An 18836-nucleotide genomic window follows, 5' to 3' on the forward strand; every position below is an offset into this window, starting at 1 on the left:
TTTTCATACAATTAAAGTGAATTGTGCTGGCTCTAAAGCAAGATTTTCAGTGAACTGACTTAAATTTCAGTCTGTCTTCAGTCATGACTTCAGAAGACTTGGAGTTTACTAAATGAGTCGTATGGACTTTTATGATTCTTCTGTGGAGCTTTTATTGTCCTATTTTGGTTCCCATCCACTCAGTGTATTGAAAAGAGCAGTGTGAACATTTTTCAAAACTTCTCCTTTTGTGTTGCACCAAAGAAAGAGCATCATAGGAATTTAAGTGAGTGAATGATAGCAGAACTATTTTGGGCAAATAGAGCAGTGAGCGATAAAACTCATATGTCTGGCCTCTGCCTAGAAGTGAACACATGTGGGAGTTTCACAGGACTCTGTTCCAGAGAGGCTAGATGCACTTCCTGCACCTGCTAGTTGGTTCATCAATGTGATCGTGTCCTTTCAACAACATTCTGCCATTGTGGTTTAATGTGGTTATGACTAGTAGGATTCATATGATCGACTGGTGTGTTTTGGATAAGCCATCTGTGTCTGTTAAGTGTATAAATATCTGCCCTGACATTGAATTTGTTGCGACAAGCACATAAAAAAACCCCAACATTTTCCATTAAAGTCAAACTATCGGGACTTAGCATTTCATGTCAAACTAAAAATTTAAACTAGCATGCACTGCTAATGGCGATCGGTCTGTGCACTGCTACATGAAGTCGAACACACCTAATAACTTTACCAGTTTATTTAGAAGGCAGAACTTATTCCGTCATATTGCGCATTGCAGTTTCTCCCGTTAGTAATACGAGTGAACCGTCTTGGTATATTTGGAGTGGTCCTGACCTCAGATAAATGGTAATGCTAACAGAAAACTTTCACAAAGTTATTTAGACATTAGTGGGGCTAATTATAATCAATTGATAAATTATGTAATAGGTGCATTGTCATGCATTCTTCATCCCTAAGAATATAGTGCTGTGATAGAGGTATCGTATGTAGTGTGTGCAGTACGTGTGTATGGTGCTCAATTCTCTTAGGAGGAGGAATTGAAAACACTTGTGCCTCTAAATCACTGCTTGTTTGCTATGTTTCCACACTCTTAGAGCCATGTGTCATTATGGTCTTACAAACTGTCACGTCATTTGGTGGAATACAACAAAACAAATACAAGAATAACATGCAGCTTGGAAGACTCAAGTAAGAATCTTGGGCTATGTTTAGGCTCCGTGCAAACAACCAGCACTGAGTCGTATAAACATGGAAAAACACTGACCAGTCTTATGCTCAGGTCTTGTTGCATACAGGTTGTTACAGGAATGTACATCTTGCTGTGAAGTGTTTCATGGTGCATTTAAGTGACTTGCATTTAGCATCAGTACTCATAAGTGAAGTATGTAGTGCTGAGTGTGTTTTGGAAAAGCTCTAGGATGACCTGTCCTTTTTCAGTCTTTGTGTCATTTAATTCTTATCATGTCTGTGCTTTTTCCCCCCACTTCTCTGTTGTAACAGAGAGATTTAAAGTTATAAATCATGCATAAGTGATTCTCTTTCTGACTTTGTCAGGTGTGCAAGTATAGCAGCAGTTTTAGTGAAATTAATATTTCAACAGCTGCTTAAATTAAATTACACCATTGCTTTTTTGAGCGGTTAACATAAGTTCCAAGATGTTTAATTTTGATGATTTATTTTCTATAACTCATGGCTATTACATTATATTATATTATATTATATTATATTATATTATTATATTAAATTTGCATATTCATTTTGAGATTTGCTAAAGAATACATGTAATAATGTAAGTTTAAGATTATTTTTTACCATTATGTCACACTTATGTCACAATTGTGTTAAGTTAATTTAAAGGTAAAGATATGGTACATGAGCACGCACAGTTAAATAGTTAATTTCAAATGATATACACAGTACACCAATTTGGTACTGATATGTTGTGCATCCCTTGTATAGCTTGTTAGATATATCTTGTATATCAGGATCTCAAATGCTTTACTCAACCCAGCATTTTCGTTTTCAGTTTCAGTTTTCAGTTTCGTGTCAGGCCAGACAGATTTGTAAGTATAATATATCCCTGACTCTGATGATTGAGAGTTCAGTGTTGATCTTCCAAGGTTTCCTGCATTTTATGGTGAATGATTCATCTTCAGAATCTGTGCCATTTTCCTCACTGTTTCAAAAATGCAGTGTTTCAAAAATTTCACAAGCTCTCTGATTGACAGGTCCTGGAAACCATTGGCCTTCTCTTCTCCAAACAGTTGGTAGTAATAAGCGAAGGCAGTTAAAATCTCTGAGAGTTTGCGCTCTAAAGGTGGGAATGGAAGTTCCTCTGAGAAGAAAACTCCATAGGAGGCCTTTGATTTGACCCTCAGTCTCAACGAGCTGCTGTTGCCGGGACAGCACTGTGTAATATGCACCAACAACTTAATTGTGTGTGTGCTTAAGTTGCCATAGGCAGCGTTGTTGCATTGTTCCTGCTCCTTTCTCACGCTCCATGTCCTGGGAGGTTCTGTTGTCATGGGTTGGGTTATAGTCTGGCCACTGGGAATGACGTCCCTCGCCTCATGAACCTGGACTCTGCAAATCCAGACGTCAAGAACTATCCCTAACATCTTTCCTCACCTAGACAGCTCCCTTGGATTAATAACTTCTGAGGTCACCCCACATGTGTCATTATATTAGACGACTCCCTGGAATACTTTTTTTCTGATTGGTTGATTGTTGTATTATGACTGATAAACTGTAATATTGATCAAATTGCTGTGCAGATGTAGTTTCATGTCTCTCATCTCATATATATACTGTTGAAACAGATGTGCCATGTAGGACAGTGTAGCTTGAGAAAGCAAAGAAGACTGTCCTATATTCCAATCCATTAAGGGCCCATCTACATTGGAAATCCAATGAAATTGACTGTTTGATTTTGAAAGGAATATGGTGGAATGAATGAACTTTGAATGAATGATATGGTCTGCTCTGAATGTGATGAGGCCATCGTGAGCTTCACTGTAAGATTTAACCATATACTTTAAGGCGAGACACTACAGGTGAATAGGGTAAAATTTTTAACTAGCAGATATCACCATGAAACTTTCCCAGTTGATTACCTACATTAAGATGAGAAAAAAATTGTATTGCACATTTTCTGTAATTTAATGTTTAAATATGCAAATTAGGCATTATCTAATTAAATATGTGCTAATTTGCATATATTTAAAAAAAAACGAAATCTGAGTATTGGATAAAGCCAGGTTCAAAATTCTTTTTTCATTGTGTTCACATATTAGATGGGAAAAATTACAGAGGGATTTATGGATATCTAATTTTGTTATCCTGTAAATCAGAATATACTGTCAATAGCCTTAAAAAAATAAATTTCGCCATGTTTTTTAGAATAAAATGTTATATAAATCAGGCTAGGAATAATATATTTACAAATCTCTCTGTAAATGTCTTCATTATATAGCTAGGTACAAGACTGGAAAGTTTGGTGTATATAAGTGCTACTGAAGTGGAGATTTCGGACTTGGGAGTATGCGAGAAAAGTCATTTTGAGAAAACGGCTTTAAATATTTATATCAGCCAATGAGATTGCGCATTTAGAGTTAAATCCCCCCTTTTACTTTCACGATTGGTTGCTGATAAAAAGGAAATGACCATATTTGGATCCGACACCATTGTACAGGAGAGAGAGAGCTTTCTAATGGTGTATATGATGACAGGGTGCAGGCAGCGATTGTGGAGCTGCGGGATCATTTAGAACGCCAACTTTTGTTGAATTTATGAGAAATCTACAGACGCAAACAGACAAAGTGTAGTAAAATAAAGACCTAAATGTGTATTTCAGACTTTTTTTCACCACAAGTCTGAAGACAAATATCCCAAAATCTCAAAATTGACCAGTGAAAAAACAAAACAATGTTTTTGCTTGCCGTGTCTCGCCTTAAGATAATCAATGAGATTTGAATCAGCTCAACTTGAGCTGAACTGTGTAATTTCTGAACCATCAGCGTCAACAAATGCAACTGCAAATGTAATGGCTTTAAACCATGCAGGTGTCACCCTACACTACCCCATTTGGTCATTGGTCATTCATAAAAGTATTCCAAACAATGGCAATTCATGTCACTGATTGAGCCCATGTTGATATGTTGGGTTGGTAGGGATGCTCAAAAAAATCAGCCTGCAGATGACTTACTGATAGTCGTCCCTGCACATGGAGCTGAGATAGGAGAAAGTATTTTATCCCAATTCCACTTTAACATTTGAAAACATTGGCTGTGCAGATAAAAGAAATGGCATCACAGCATAGACAAAACATTTTGTTTTGCCAGAGGTCAGCTGATTAACTGAACGTCCTTTCAGACATGAACTCCTAAACAGATTTCTTTGATATATTTTTTAAGGAACCAGCTTTTTAACAGCAAATAAAAACACAAACACAGCATGCCCCAATTAGCCTTTTGCCGAGCCCCGCCCCCCTTAGTTACTGTTGCTACGTCCGACAAACAAATGGTCAAACACGACCAGCACGACAGATTGCCATGACGGGAAGCGGTATAACAGTTACCCGTGCGTGTCAGTGACCTTTTTTGGAGCAATACCTCCGCGATATCCTCCAGATCGAGGCAAAAGGGGTTACAGTATGCAGTGGAGGGATATATTCAAAATATAAAAATACGCAATGAAGGAGACATGACTACTATCGAGGCTAATGCTTACCGGTCTCAAGCGAAATCTGAGAAACCCCATGACAATCGCAAAAAAATCTCTAATACCCACGCAATCGACATAAACACACTTGCAGATGGCATCTTGGAAGTTTGTGATCATCCGTAGGCATCGTAGACCTCTTCTTCTGTCTTGATTTTCTCTGATTTGTTGCAGACAATCGCAGTTATCTGAGCTGTTAGCTATATTTTGCTCATTTTTATTAGCAAATTTGATTTTCATTTTTTTGTTCCAGTTCAGCCCTGCTAACGTTATGTGCTTTGTTCTTGGGGAAGGGAAAAACTAACGTTAGGGTTGCCAAATGTCCCGTATTTTGGGCATAATTTATTTGTCATAATTAATAATGCATAATTTATATCTCCCTTGTCCTGTTTTTTTGACTGCAAAGCTGATCTAACCACTGACAGATACAGCAGCAGTGCTGATCACGACACCTGTTATCATCCTATCAATAATAATAATAATATATAATATATTATGATATAATATCATTATTTAGGGACAAATCATTGTTTGATTTACCGCTCCGAGCGGGACTTTCAATGTCAGCATTTTGATTTCGGAAAATCAGTTTAGGCGAATGCAGACAAAGTGATTATTGATTCCAACATCCACCCATGCAAGAAAACGTGCAACCTACCTGAGGGAATAATACGCTGATTTACTGCTCAATAAATATTTCTGGTTGTTATCAATGTAGAAAACAGTTTTTTTTTTTTTTCAGGATTCTTTGATGAATAGAAAGTTTCAGAGTTTTCTGAAATAGAAGCTTTTCTAACGTTATAAATGTCTATACTGTCACTTTTGATCAATTATATGCATCCTTGCCTATTACTTTTCTTAATTTCTTAAAAAATCTTACTGACCCCAAATTACTTTTACCGGTTCTTTGTGGCAAGCTTTATGCCTGCGGTCTAGCGCTTGAGTGCGGATATATTATGTAAACGCTCATTATCCAGTAGGTTATAGCCTATTTAAGTAATTCAATTAATATAAAGGGGCGATTTGTCCACTAATGGCTTAAATGAATAACTATAGTCGACTAGAAAATGTTTTTTGTCGGAGGCAGCCCTTATTCCACATGTTTACGAACGCCGTGGGCAGAGAATGTTTGTCGGACCTGCTCACATAGTAACGGTTGCTATGATGTGTGATTGGACAATGGCCGTTTTGGGGGAGGGGCCGGCGAAAGGTCAATTGAGAACTCGCGATCCTAGCAGATGAGTTGTCGCACCGTGTGATTGACATAGGTGATTGACCCACACAAGGTTTGAAGGTCATGTCAAACACACGTCATGTCAAGGATTTGTGACCCTGGACACCTCAGGATGTTCATGCTACATGGTCTTTTAAAATTTCTAGCAAGTGATATGTTTCCTCCTTATATGACTGCTGTGATGTAGGCCTACTGTGAAACTAAGTGCATCAAGTTACAGAACTTGTAGGTTCTAAAACATGAACCTCAGAAGATAAGCTTCTGTTATCTGAAGATAAGGCTTTCTACAGCAGGGTGCAACGGTTTTCCATTTTCAGTAGATGAACGGTAAAAAGAGGTGCTAAACGAATATGTTTAAATATAGTTTAAAACTCCGACCCTGTGATAGTTATTTTTATTGTTATAAAAATAGTTTCTAAAATAAAAAAGCAGCTACTGTAGAATGGTAACTAATAAAATTACTATATACAAAACATGAATGTATGTGTGTGCTTTTATGTAACCCAACCTATCTTTCTATCAATTTATCTTTTTTAAAGAGGGGGAAATTGATATTTGATGTGTTTGAAACGACCTAGTTTTCATTCTGTATTAATTTGTAGATAATAGTATACTTTATTGATCATATCTAATATTTCTTACAGCAAAAACATTGGAATGTGAATTCATGAAAGGAGGAGTTATCAATAACCATACCAAAGATAAAAAAAAAAAAAAAAATTTAGTGTTGTACTGTGCGATTGCTGTTTTATTGATGTTTATCGCAAAATTTGGGATAGCAATTACATTTTTCTGTATTTATTTCATTTATAATAATAGTTTATTGAATATATCTAATGGTTCTTAAAGTAGAAAACACTGGATTTGTGCCTCTGGTGCTTTAAAAAGGGTAATGGGATGTGGAAATTCCCAAGAATTCAATATTAGTCTGCTAATTTCCTGAAGAAACTAAATACGGTGCCTGTATTTCTTATATAAATGTTGACTTTTTACATACAGCTTCCGTTTGGGAACACGCGCACGGGCCGTTGTGTAAATTTCAGCGCCGGTGTGTTTTCTTGAGTGCCTTTGTATGTATAGCTGTGCCGAGTTGTCAGAATCGTGGTGGGAGGCTGCTGTGACTGCTTTTGTAATTATAATGCGTTTTGTGTCGATTCCCGACAAACGGTCTTCCCACCCCTTTGTCTCTCTGCGAAAGCCTCTTGACAGAGTTCATATCCATTATGAGAATATCATAAGCCTCTCCTCAGCCCTCACAAAGCATCGTGACAGGCTCCTGTCGTCTTGCTCATGCTGTGGAAATCTTCATCTGCTGAAGTGCAAGAAATCGAAGAGCGGACGCTCTGTCATTCAGTCACTTTGTTCCACAATGGCCTCATTCAGGAAAGGCCTTCGATTAAACAGTGTCAAACTAAATTAGAGAGAGAAAAGTGTGAGCGAGAGAGATAGAGGGGTAGCGGTCACTAGAGCTACTGGTCCGTCGCCAACTGCCCCGACCGTCTACCTCCCAGAGAGAGTTGACACACTGAAAAGCCCCGAGGGAGGCTGCCGTCACCCAGGAAACAGCAGAGACTACAGGCGGAGACACAGAGGACGGGCTTGAGGAGTTCGGCTGAATTGTCCGTTGTTGTGGGCAGCAGGCGGTGATTTGTGGTCACAGCAGACTGTGAACGAAGCCAAAATGGTGTAGACAAAACAGAGAATAAAAGACACTCTTTGTTAGGCTACAATATAAAGTGATAGAACAAAAAACATTTGATCAACAGACGATAATTTGGATTATTCTGGTTATAACTCTTAATACTTGCCAGTCTTTGTATCTGCCAGTCTGGAGGAAATAAAGTAGATTCAATTTGTAACTCAGAAATTGCTAGTGAATTTCCCAAATAATTACAACAGCAAGTAACACATTGAATTAAACATGAAATTTTGAAAGAGAAAGACTGAAATGGTATTTTTTTTGTAAATAATCTTTACAATAAGGTCTTATTTGTTAACATTAGTATATGTATTATCTTAATAATGAGCAATGCATTTGTTATAGTATTTATTCACCTTTGTCAACATTAGTTAATAAAAATATAACTGTTCATTGTTTGTTCATGTTAGTTCACAGTGCATTAATGTTAATAAATACAACTTTTGTTTTGATTTGAATAATGTATTAGTAAAGATTGATAGAAACATTAACTAAGATTAATGCTGTAGAAGTATTGTTCATTCTTAGTTCTAGTTCACTAATGTTAATAAATGAAACCTTATGGTAAAGTGTCACCAAATCATTTGTTGCATGCTCATATCTTCTAGGATTTCAGATAAAATCTATATTTTTGCCTTTAGATTCTGATAGTTGTATCCTATAAATCCTCATCATATTAGTATAAAATCCCATTCCCAATTACGTAGCAGTGATGGGGCCTTTACTGCCCCTCACTTGCATTTCCAGATGTATACAGCAGAGAGCGCCCTGTGTCAAGAACTCACACTATTTCAAAGCTTGATTCACTGAAATGCCACCATTATACTATTGCCTTTCCAAAATACTTTTACATTGACATGACTTTACATGCTATTTTGGATGTATTATTGTAGCAGTAATTTGCCATAAATCGGAACCGGACGGTTTTTGCTTCAAACACAGTTTTTAGTTTTATTTTGGCCGATCACTATTCCGTACACTATTTGTACACAAACTTATTACACAGAATTATTGCATTGCAATAACTTCCCAAAGTGTAATTTGTGTGGAAATATTACGAAGTCAGTAAACAGAATGTTAACCAGAGGCGGGACAGGCCAGAGAATGGACACCCTGAAGAGGAGAGGGGACGCGGCGGCAGAGCAAATACTGTACCAGGCACAACAAGCTCAAAATATAGGTTGAAAAATATAAATATTGAATTGGGGGTGGGGGTTTATATGAATGTGTCTCTGAAGGAAACTGGAATCGGGCATGAATAATCATTATCTAATTTCACAGTATTACTGTTTTTACTGTATTTTTGATCAAATAAATGCAATCTTGGTAAGCATAAAGGACTTTTTTCTGAAACATCTTACTGACCCCAAACTTTTAAACGGTGTATGCACATAAAGAAAACATAAGAGCAATATTGAATGTTTTATCTTGGAGAAAAGTATGGTCAGATTTCAATGGAATGAAAGCTTTTTTATTTCAGTTGCATCGAGAAAAAGAGTGCATTGTTTCCACTACTCTTCAATATTGAGAAAAATGACTATAACTGGTTTTGGTGCAAGAAAATGAAATTAAGTGGACCTTCAGAAAAAAACTGTCAAATTCTACAAAGAGTGTTATATGCCCCCAATATGCAGCTATGAGTAAGCTATTCATCGGTTGATTTGTTTTATCTTTTGCCCAAACTGGCTCATCCAAAAGGGTTCGTCTGGGGCAGTACTATCTGCTTAGTCAACCGATGGCAGATAGGGTAGTGTTTACGAAACAACCATTATTTTTGCAGTTAATTTTGGTGACACTAGCGGCTCAGAAATTACACACTTCAAGCTTTAAGTATACCCCTGCTATAGGAAAAAACAAACACCGCTGCCCTTTTTCCACATCTGACAGATCTGACACTTTCCACTGCAGGTCCTGCCCTTGGGGTTCAACCTTCCCAAAGTATGTTTCCCCACCACTATCATAAATACACGATAACACCAGGCCTTTGGAGAGCGTGTGCCCACTTGACCTCACAGCAGCGATGTTTAGTTTCACCTCACACTCATAGTGTTTATATAAATCAAGACACCACAGGTATGGTGTTGCTGGGCGGGAGGTTTAAGATTAAAACATGGGCGTTTCACAGACATTCACCCAACAATATAAAAAAATGAAATAAAATGACCTCATGCTTTTCCACCCACAACACCCTTTTTAATCCACCACAGCCTGACTCGCGCGCTGTTGTTGTTACTGTCACACACTCCGGCCACAGACAGTGTAATTAAATTTACTCAGTCGCTCGTAGCAGAAGTGAAATGGTTAAAGGATTCTCTGGCTAACACGATTGTTTTTACATAGCTGAGTTGAACGGAGGAGTGCTCGTTGTTAGGAAACTTAAACCACTGGCATGGCATGACAGGTTCATTCTGTCTCTCTCGGTGTGTCTCTTGCTCGCTCACTCTCTCTCTCTCTCTCTCTCTCTCTCTCTCTCTCTCTCTGTCTCTGGCCGTGCCATGAGTCTTAGAGCGCTCCTAAATAGCAACAAGTAGCATGTGGCCGCTACGGGCTGGAGAAACTCTCAACAGGACATGAGGATTGAGAGAGAAAGAGAGAGAGGGTTCGAGGGGGAGTGAAGACGATTGAAGCCGTCCCCTCCTCAACACACTCATAATGTTGAGTGTTATATACTTTCTACGAAGCTTCTTTAAGGTAAGGGTGCTTCAGCTTGTTTTCATAGCATTCAGTCGGTTACGGATTGTTGGTACAGATTAAGATCACACTGTCATGGTGGTTAGTTATAGCTTTCGGTTCATTTTCGTTTGAAGCCGCTCTTAATAAGTTATCTTGTAACTGCGCCTCTTGGAAAGATGACAGCGTTGAGTTCAATGGAACATTTTTGAAATATTTGTTTTGGTGAAAGAAATGTTGAATGTTGTAGCAGATAAAATCTGATACATTTGCTTTTTTTAGTCTAATGAGATTAAGTTTCATCACTTTTGATTTGAGATTCATTTTAGTATCAGTGTTTTATAGTGGGTTTTTTGTGTTAAATGTCTGACAAACGTCTTATAATAGCAGTTTGGTTGTATCCTTGGGTTTGTTTCTTGGGATCACGGATGTTTTTGATTAATTGAAGGACGCCTAGATCAGCGCCTGGACTTTCTCCCATTGAGTCAGTGAAGCTTCACCAACGGCCGTATTAGTGTGCGTGAGTAGACTTGTGCAGTTGGGAAGCAGTATTGGCAGCGTCTTCAGCGTTGTCATGGATTTGGGGAGGTGCTGTTAAAAAATTGTTTTTTCGTGGCACAGCAAGGCAAGTAGTTTTTCAGCTTGATCATAGCCTAACTTTAACAGAGAGCCTTTTTTACACCTGGTCACTTCATGTTTTATAAACTGTTCCATTTGCACTTGGCCACATAAACGTGTCTCCGCAAAACGAATATAAATCCGATCTTCAATGCCTGCGTTACCGGTATATGCAAATTCACTGGAGTTCAAGTCAGTGAAGGCAACAGATATGAGCTGCATTTTATCATCCGGTAAGTTCAAGATCAAACGAGTTCCCGGCCAGCTGAATCTACAGTTACTGTCACTGCAGAGGTGGAAGCCCTTTGACATGGTGCCATCGGCCTCCAGTGAGTCAGTGCGTGCAAGGCATTTTTGTCACGGCCAGTGTTAATGTTTCTAAAGTGTCATGCATACAAAATTGAAAAAAAAAAAAAAGTACCAAGATTGAAAGAAATGGATGATATTTGCATTATAACTAAACTTAAACTAAACGTAATGTATGAATAGCATTGCAATATATATATATAATATTTATTTATTTTTATTTTTTACAGATTTTAAAGCACACTTTTCAAGCACAATATAAACTATAGATGTTTGTTAGGGTTTAGATGATAAAACATGGACATTTAGAAAACCTCTCTTAAAACAAACATTTCACATTCCCTCCAGATTAATTCATTTCATTTCATTCCTTTCTCGCTGGATGGAAATGACATTTTTTGGAATAAATTCGTTCATAGCTAGCATTTTATGTATCCTAAATCCACATAATTACAAAATATTGTCACAATTTTTGGATAAATTGAATAACAATGTGATTTTAAAATAACTATATTGGCAATATTCTGTTTGCAAGGGATATTTAACTTTTTCTTCAATCATCAAGTCATATTTTAGCTCAAGCTCTGCAATGACACTGTTTACTTATGTAAAAAAAAAAGTACACCAACTTTACAAAAAGAGTTCGATGTTGTAGAAAGGATGCCATTACTGTGGAACAGTCAGAAAATTATTATTATTTGTTTAGAATGCCATCAAATCATAGAATAAAAACATTTAACTTTTTTTTTTTTGGTGATTTAAAGGGATAGTTCACACAAAAATGGAAATACTGTCATCATTTACCAACCCTTATGTTGTTTGAAACCTGTATGACTTTCTCTCATCTGTGAAATGAAGATATTTAGAAAAAATGTGTGGGTTCCCCCTGCTTTTTTGTGTTTTGTTGAAGAAAGAAAGTCATACAGGTTTGGAATGACGTGAGGGTGAGTAAATGATGACAGATGTTTAATCTTTGGGCGAATTATCTCTTTAAGTGTCCAAATATGTCCCCTACTTTACCTGGTAGAAAAGCAAACTAAGCTGTTTTTATGTGATACTGAAATGTGCCTTTTAAAACTAGCCACCTGACTTAAGGACAGGACACTCCAGTTGTGTTGTAATGAAGCGGTCTGCAGTTGCAGCTCAGTTTAAGCGCGGTTTTATTCGGCTGTTTCAGCAGCTTCATCTGTGACGTAAGAACCTCTCATTGGGGGGCATTGTTCAACTGCAATATGTTACGCACAGCATGCGTCAGATTATGATTGTGAATAAATGCATCCTCACACACCCTGGGTCTCTCTGAAAGAGATTCTTTTGTATTTATACTCTGGCTTTTTGGCATGGGAAATGTAGGCAGATTATGCATGAGCTCGGTCAGCATAACCGCTTCCTGATCATTTCAGCCATAATTTTGTTGACATAAGCAGTCAACAGCTTATTCAATCAGCTGTCAAACTTCATGCTATGAACATGAACAGCCTTGACTTTTAGCCTTTTATATCTCTACACCCCCGGCTGAAATTAGAGCCATGAAACAGCACTTTTCCCAAACAATACCGTTCTCAAGCAAAGTCAATGTGACAGAGGATCCGTCCCAATCTGCTCTCCCGCCAGGAATATTACAGCTCGGATTGCACATGAATGGGAGTTGTTTTTCCCATCTGTGTGTTCCTGAGGCAGTTCGATTATCCGGTTTCTCTTTAGATTACAGTGTTTTGGCATGTCAGAGCTAGATGTCGTGAGTAAAAGTGTGGTGTGGGTACATGTGTTAGCACGCATGTTGTTGTGTGAGACTGATAGGTGTGTGTGTGTGTGTGTGTGTGTGTGTGTGTGTGTGTGTGTGTGTGTGTGTGTGTGTGTGTGTGTGTGTGTGTGTGTGTGTGTGTGTGTGTGTGTGTGTGTGTGTGTGTGTGTGTGTGTGTGTGTGTGTTGATGCTCGAGGCTCCCAATCCCTCTGACATGCAGGTTTGAGAATTACCATTACATACCACACTCAGTTACTCAATACATTGGCTTGTGTTACACTTGGCCTGACAGGGAAATAGACAGAGAAATTAATTGCAAAAGAAAACAAGGGAGCAGTGAGAGATTTATGCGCTTCATTAAGCTAAACATTTAGTGAAATTTGAGTCTTGTGGCATGTGACACATGAGGAAACTCAGAAGTTGTTTGTGCACAATTTTTGTTTGTGTCTGCAAATCCAAACAAACAACATACCAAATGATATTTAGTATTTTTCAATAGCTCTTTCAGCCTTTACTGTATGTGGCGTTTCCAAACAATAGCAGAACTCAGAGTAGCAGAACTACAGAACGAAATGTCAATAAAAACTGTGATGTTAAGTGAACATGCAAGTGAGGGTCTCAGCTAAACATTTTGTTCATAGTATGTTATGTAAAGTTCTTATGCTGTTAAAAGGTCTTGCAATGAAGCATTTGCAGTGCCTTCCTGAAGTTTCACTCAGGGGAAAAAAGTAGATAATAGATGTGGGCAGATTTTCTATTTCCCCAGAGTAGAGACTAGGCCAGACCATTCAAGACAGAGACTGAGAGAGATAACAGGACAGGAATGTAAACTAACTTAAAGAGGATACAAACTACCTAGTGTGAAGTCGAGGGTGGTGTTGTAGCCCCTCCACTTGTACCCCATGTTTTTACTCATAGATTATGACTTTTGGCCATAAGATCTCAGTGATAATTGATTAACAAAATTAGTAATTGGATGCAAGTTTAAACAAGTGCTGTGTGCACTCAGTTCAGTGGGTCAATTTGTTCCAGATTTTTTTTTATTTTTTATCTACAATGATAAAAATGATTCTGTGGTGAAGTAAATACTACAGAAAAAAAAAAAAACTAATGTAATTTCTACATTGAATAAGTTAGTTCAGGCAAGAATAAAAAAAAGTGCTCAATTCAAGCTTGTAAAAAATTAAAGTTTGAATTTATAAGTATATTTTACTTGGAATTGTTTGTTATGTTTACAGTGATTCTTTGAGTAAATAATATCAAAGTTATAAAATTAAGTAAAACCTACTCAACTTTCTGATACTGGTGTTCCCATCATGCACTGGTGCATAGATAAGGTTGCATTTTTCACTGTTTTCCAGTTGTCTTTACATTTTTTTATCGTTGCTTTTGTTGTTAGGTGTAGTAACTTGCTGTTTTGTGACATCTGGAGTTCATCATCTACTCAAAATGACCCATCAAACACTATCCACTGATTGTTACCGTTATTGTGTATTGTGTACCAAGTATTGAGGTAAATGTGTTCGGTTGGGTAACTGGGTATGTTTTATTACAAAGTGTTTATTTAAATGTTTATAAGTAGAGTATACACTTTAAAAGCATGGCTTAATTCAGTGCTACGGACATTGTTTGAGTAAAATTCGCAAACAAAGAGTGAGTAAAATGTACTTGAACCAGAGTATTGCAAAGTAAACTTCAAATCAGTAACTAGAAATTACTCAACGAAGTCTAATTGTCCAAGTTATATTTACTTGAAGGACATTTAAAAAAAAAAAGTTGCTGCTTTAAATTTTTAAGTAAAATCAACTTTGATGTTTGTCATTTCAACTTAAATTACATTTAAAAAATGTATTGTTGTATAACTTATAAAAAAGTAGAAAATTGCTTAACTTATTTTGATGAGTTAAAGCAATGTAAAAATAACTTCATAACTTATTGATCATATATTTTTTTACAGTGTAGTGTTTACTTAATCCCATACATGTGAAATTTAAATATGAGTGCAAAAACTTGCAAAAGGAAAAATGAGAACACTTTTAGTGGTTGCGTTGCACTTTATTTTACAGTACGTGCACTTACGTACTTGCCTAAGAAAATACTGGGTAACATAAGGTTATTACATGGGTTAAGTTAGGTTTAGGGTTGGTTCATGGTTAGTACCTAGTTATTACCCAGTTATTATAATAAATATAATAAGTTCGTATGTAGTATGTACATGGGGAACAGAACTGTAAAAGCTACCATTGTTTTTTTCAGTGTAGCATCTAGCAGTGGTTCAATGTAAGTAGTGTTGTGTGCATAATTTCCACTGCCCCATAAACCTGTTTTGGGAAAAACAGCTTCCTTGTGTTTTGGTGATTGTGTCTGTTTAGGTTATGCAACCATTGATAAGAATATATCGTCTGTTTGGTAAACAAGCTGCTGCTGATTAGAATGGACAAGAGGGATCAGGGAGCCGTGGCATGAGTTTATAGGGTAAAAGTATTTTCCCAGTGCATTTTGGGATCTCAGATTTTTCTTCTGCGTCTCTTTGAGAGTTATCAGAGCACAGCTTTAAGTTCGGTTTTTCTCAGCAGGGGTGCGTTGCATAATCTGCTCATCACCTCCTCATTAGGGACAAGAAACCACTTGTTATTTGGACCGCTGATTCAGCACGCCGTGCCCCAAATAGTTTAGAGTAAATGCATGGATGGGAGTGAATTTAACCTCTTGTGCTTCAGTGCATCTTGAGGTATTTTAGATAATATGATAATCAGATTTGGAAAGCAATAAAAAGACTGAGATTATGCTCCACTATCAGATTCTTCTGAGAAAAGTCTGACTTAAGCTGAATCAGGTGTTTGAAAAGCACAGGCTAAAGATCACATGATCCAATTTATGAATATGGAGCTCCGCTCATTGCCATTAAAATATAGTAATCAAAATGAATTATTCAAGTCAAGTAATTCCAACACATTTTATAATGTCAAAATGAAAGCAGTGCTGAAAATGCAGATCCCAGGTCTAGGAAGGAGCATTGACTATGTCTCTGTTTCTTTGTTGTCACTGGAATCTCTGAATTGGATTTATCTTAACCGTAAGCATTGACCTTCCCTGTCTATCTGACAGTGTGCACATCTTCTGAAAATTTACAGTTGCACCATGCTCAAGTATGAAAATGTGATATGCGACATGACACTGATCTGATTTATGGGGCCAGTTTGTTGCATGCTGCTTCTGGAGATCTTAATACAATATATCATGCACTTCACACTTAGACACTTAATGAACTTAACAATTAGACACTTAACAATGATTGCAGTAGAACCTGGTGTAAATGCTATAGTTGAAAAGCCTTAAATGCCTTCCAAAGAACATCTGATCTAGACTTCTAGTACAAAAAAAAAAAAGCAAAAAAAGAGCATCATACCTGCAGATCTAGATAATATTATGCACTGTTTGTTAAAGGAGCTGTATGTAAGAAATGTATTTCAATTAATCATAAAATGGCCCTGATATGTCACTAGACATTAAGAAATCATGTTCATTTCAAATACTTATATCGCTGACAACAGTAGTACGGCCAGGATATTGTCATTTAAAAAGTGAACTTGCAGCCCTCAACTGATGTTGATGTTGTCATCTTGTGTTTTGGCCTGAAGCCCCACCCTCCACCTATCTACCAATCACGAAGTCAGAAGTGTTTCAGCATCCGGGTTGCCAGCTCTGCTGCTCTTACCACAGCTGCAGCTCCTTGTAGCAGCCTACGTTCCTGCTGGATCCTGCAGCATATCTGGCAACCTCGAGTCAGGGGGGAGGGGGAGCGGATACACTGCTCTACAGTAATTTGAAAGTGATTGCAGTACCAGTTTTGGCCACAATCTTACATACAGCTCCTTTAAATTAGACTGCACTTCAAAGCTAAATAGATATGATGACAGTGTAATGCCATGATAAAAAGAACCTTTGATGCAGATATAATGGCTCAGATTGGGTATTCCCAGTAAAGCGAGCACATGCCTTTAAACTTATCTTCGGATGGAGCCGATAGAAATGACGAGTGTTGAAATGGGAAAATGAGGGCTATTAGTTTAATGGATTTATTTAATGGTTAATAAAAAAAAAAAAGATCTGGCCAATGTAGGAAAATACTGATACATTATTAGTGAAATAGTTGAATGCACTTAATTTGATTATTTAATTGCAGGTCTAAGATTTTAACCAATGTAAATATAGTCTTAAAGCTGTTGTTTACAGAGGTTCTTATACTTTATGTATGAAATAACACAACCGTGGTGTGTTTGGAGAGAGTGTTGTTAAAGCTGTTTATCTGATCTGAAGTCAGCTGATTTAGTTGGCACAGAAGGGGTTGCAGTTGTGTTTGCACCAGCTCTAAATCACTACAACCACTTACCACAGCAGTGCACATGAACGCTTCACTATACTCGAGATGCTAAAGCTCTTTAGAACATCCACTGGGTTTTTTAATCAGGTGTATTGTTACTACTGATTGTTGCTGGATTGTGTTAAAATTATATCTAAAGCAAATATTTCTGTGAAGAAAAATGACTATTTTACAATTACCTCAAATACACAGATGCTTCACTTAGCAGAGGTCATTCTGTTTGATGAGAGAGCTGGGTAGAAGGTGTGGACTAAGATGACCTCACCATTTGCATGTAAAGTCCCTTTAATGTCATGATATTACTCCTCACCTTGTATTTGACCGTCACTACAGTATGTTAAATCTGCTTTCTGTGCTTCTCAACTCCTCTATTTAGAAATAAGAGGAGCCCTACAATGAAAACATGTAACTTCCCAAAATCATCACCTTTCCTGTGCTTTCATTGTCATACTTTACTGATTTACAGTTGACATGACGTCATTTCACTATGTCTGAATGTATCATCAAAAATGAACTCTAGTTCCTTTCTCAGAAGTGTCCTCTGTGAGTGGGTGTATCTCCTGAGAGTGACTCCCTAGCATGTGTGCAGAAGTGTTTGTGTGTGTGATTCCCTCTCTGTGGTTGGCCTCTCCGATGGGATGAGCTCATGCTCATGTGGAGAGAGCAGCAGGATCCTGTGATCCGATGCACCCATGTATTTCCTCCTGAATAAATAAATCCTTCCTAATAAATCTAAACAAAGGATGTCTATAATACCTGGAGAAAGATATTGTTAGCAATCCTGCTGCTATCTCAATGACTTGGCTGTTGTTTTTTGCATTCTACAATGCATACATACTGTAAATAGATGCAGTAAAAACAATTATGTAATAAAGATTCTGCATTATAATCTGTATCATGTCAGTAAATTGTAAATTGGTTGTGTGATGTGAAACGCAGTAGACCGGGAAAATTTCACATTTTTAAGAGCCCTTCAAAAAGAAAGTTGGTAAATTATCTACTATACCATAATGAAATATTTACAATATATTAATTAGTGTTAAAACGCTTTAAAAAAAAATAAAAAATAATTTTATTAATTAAGAAATGCTGTAACTTTCTATTAATTAAAGAATAAAAAAAATCATGGTTTCCAAAAAAATATTTAAACATTGATAATAATAAGACACGTTTCTTGAGCAGCAAATCATCATATTAGAATGATTTCTGAAGGATCATGTGACACTGAAGACTGGAGTAATGATTTGCATCACAGGAATAAACTATTTTAAAATGTATTCAAATATAAATTGGTTATTTTAAACTGTTATAACAATTTGAATGTTTTAGTGTATTTTGGATCAAATAAGTGCAGCCTGATGAGCATGAGAGACTTGTTTCAAAAACATTAAAAAATCGTACCAACCCCAAACTTTAGAATGGTTGCTTCCAAAAACTGCGTTGTCGAAATGCACTGCCAAT

General features: G+C 37.1%; 1 protein-coding gene across 6 annotated transcripts in view; it reads left to right on the forward strand.

The window, feature by feature from the left end:
• Positions 1 to 18836, forward strand: part of arhgef4 (Rho guanine nucleotide exchange factor (GEF) 4) — a 79384-nt gene that overhangs the window by 14521 nt on the left and 46027 nt on the right. The window contains exon 1 of one of the 6 annotated variants that reach the window (XM_079875747.1): positions 9834 to 10343. The exons of the other annotated variants lie outside the window; for them this stretch is intronic. Within the exon in view, the coding sequence (XP_079731873.1) occupies positions 10305 to 10343 (39 nt within the window). The 5' untranslated portion in view covers positions 9834 to 10304. Of the gene's footprint in view, positions 1 to 9833; positions 10344 to 18836 lie in introns of those variants that run through there. 6 annotated transcript variants of the gene reach the window in all.

Source organism: Squalius cephalus, assembly GCF_949319135.1.
Source record: "Squalius cephalus genome assembly, chromosome: 7".
NCBI lineage: Eukaryota > Metazoa > Chordata > Actinopteri > Cypriniformes > Leuciscidae > Squalius > Squalius cephalus.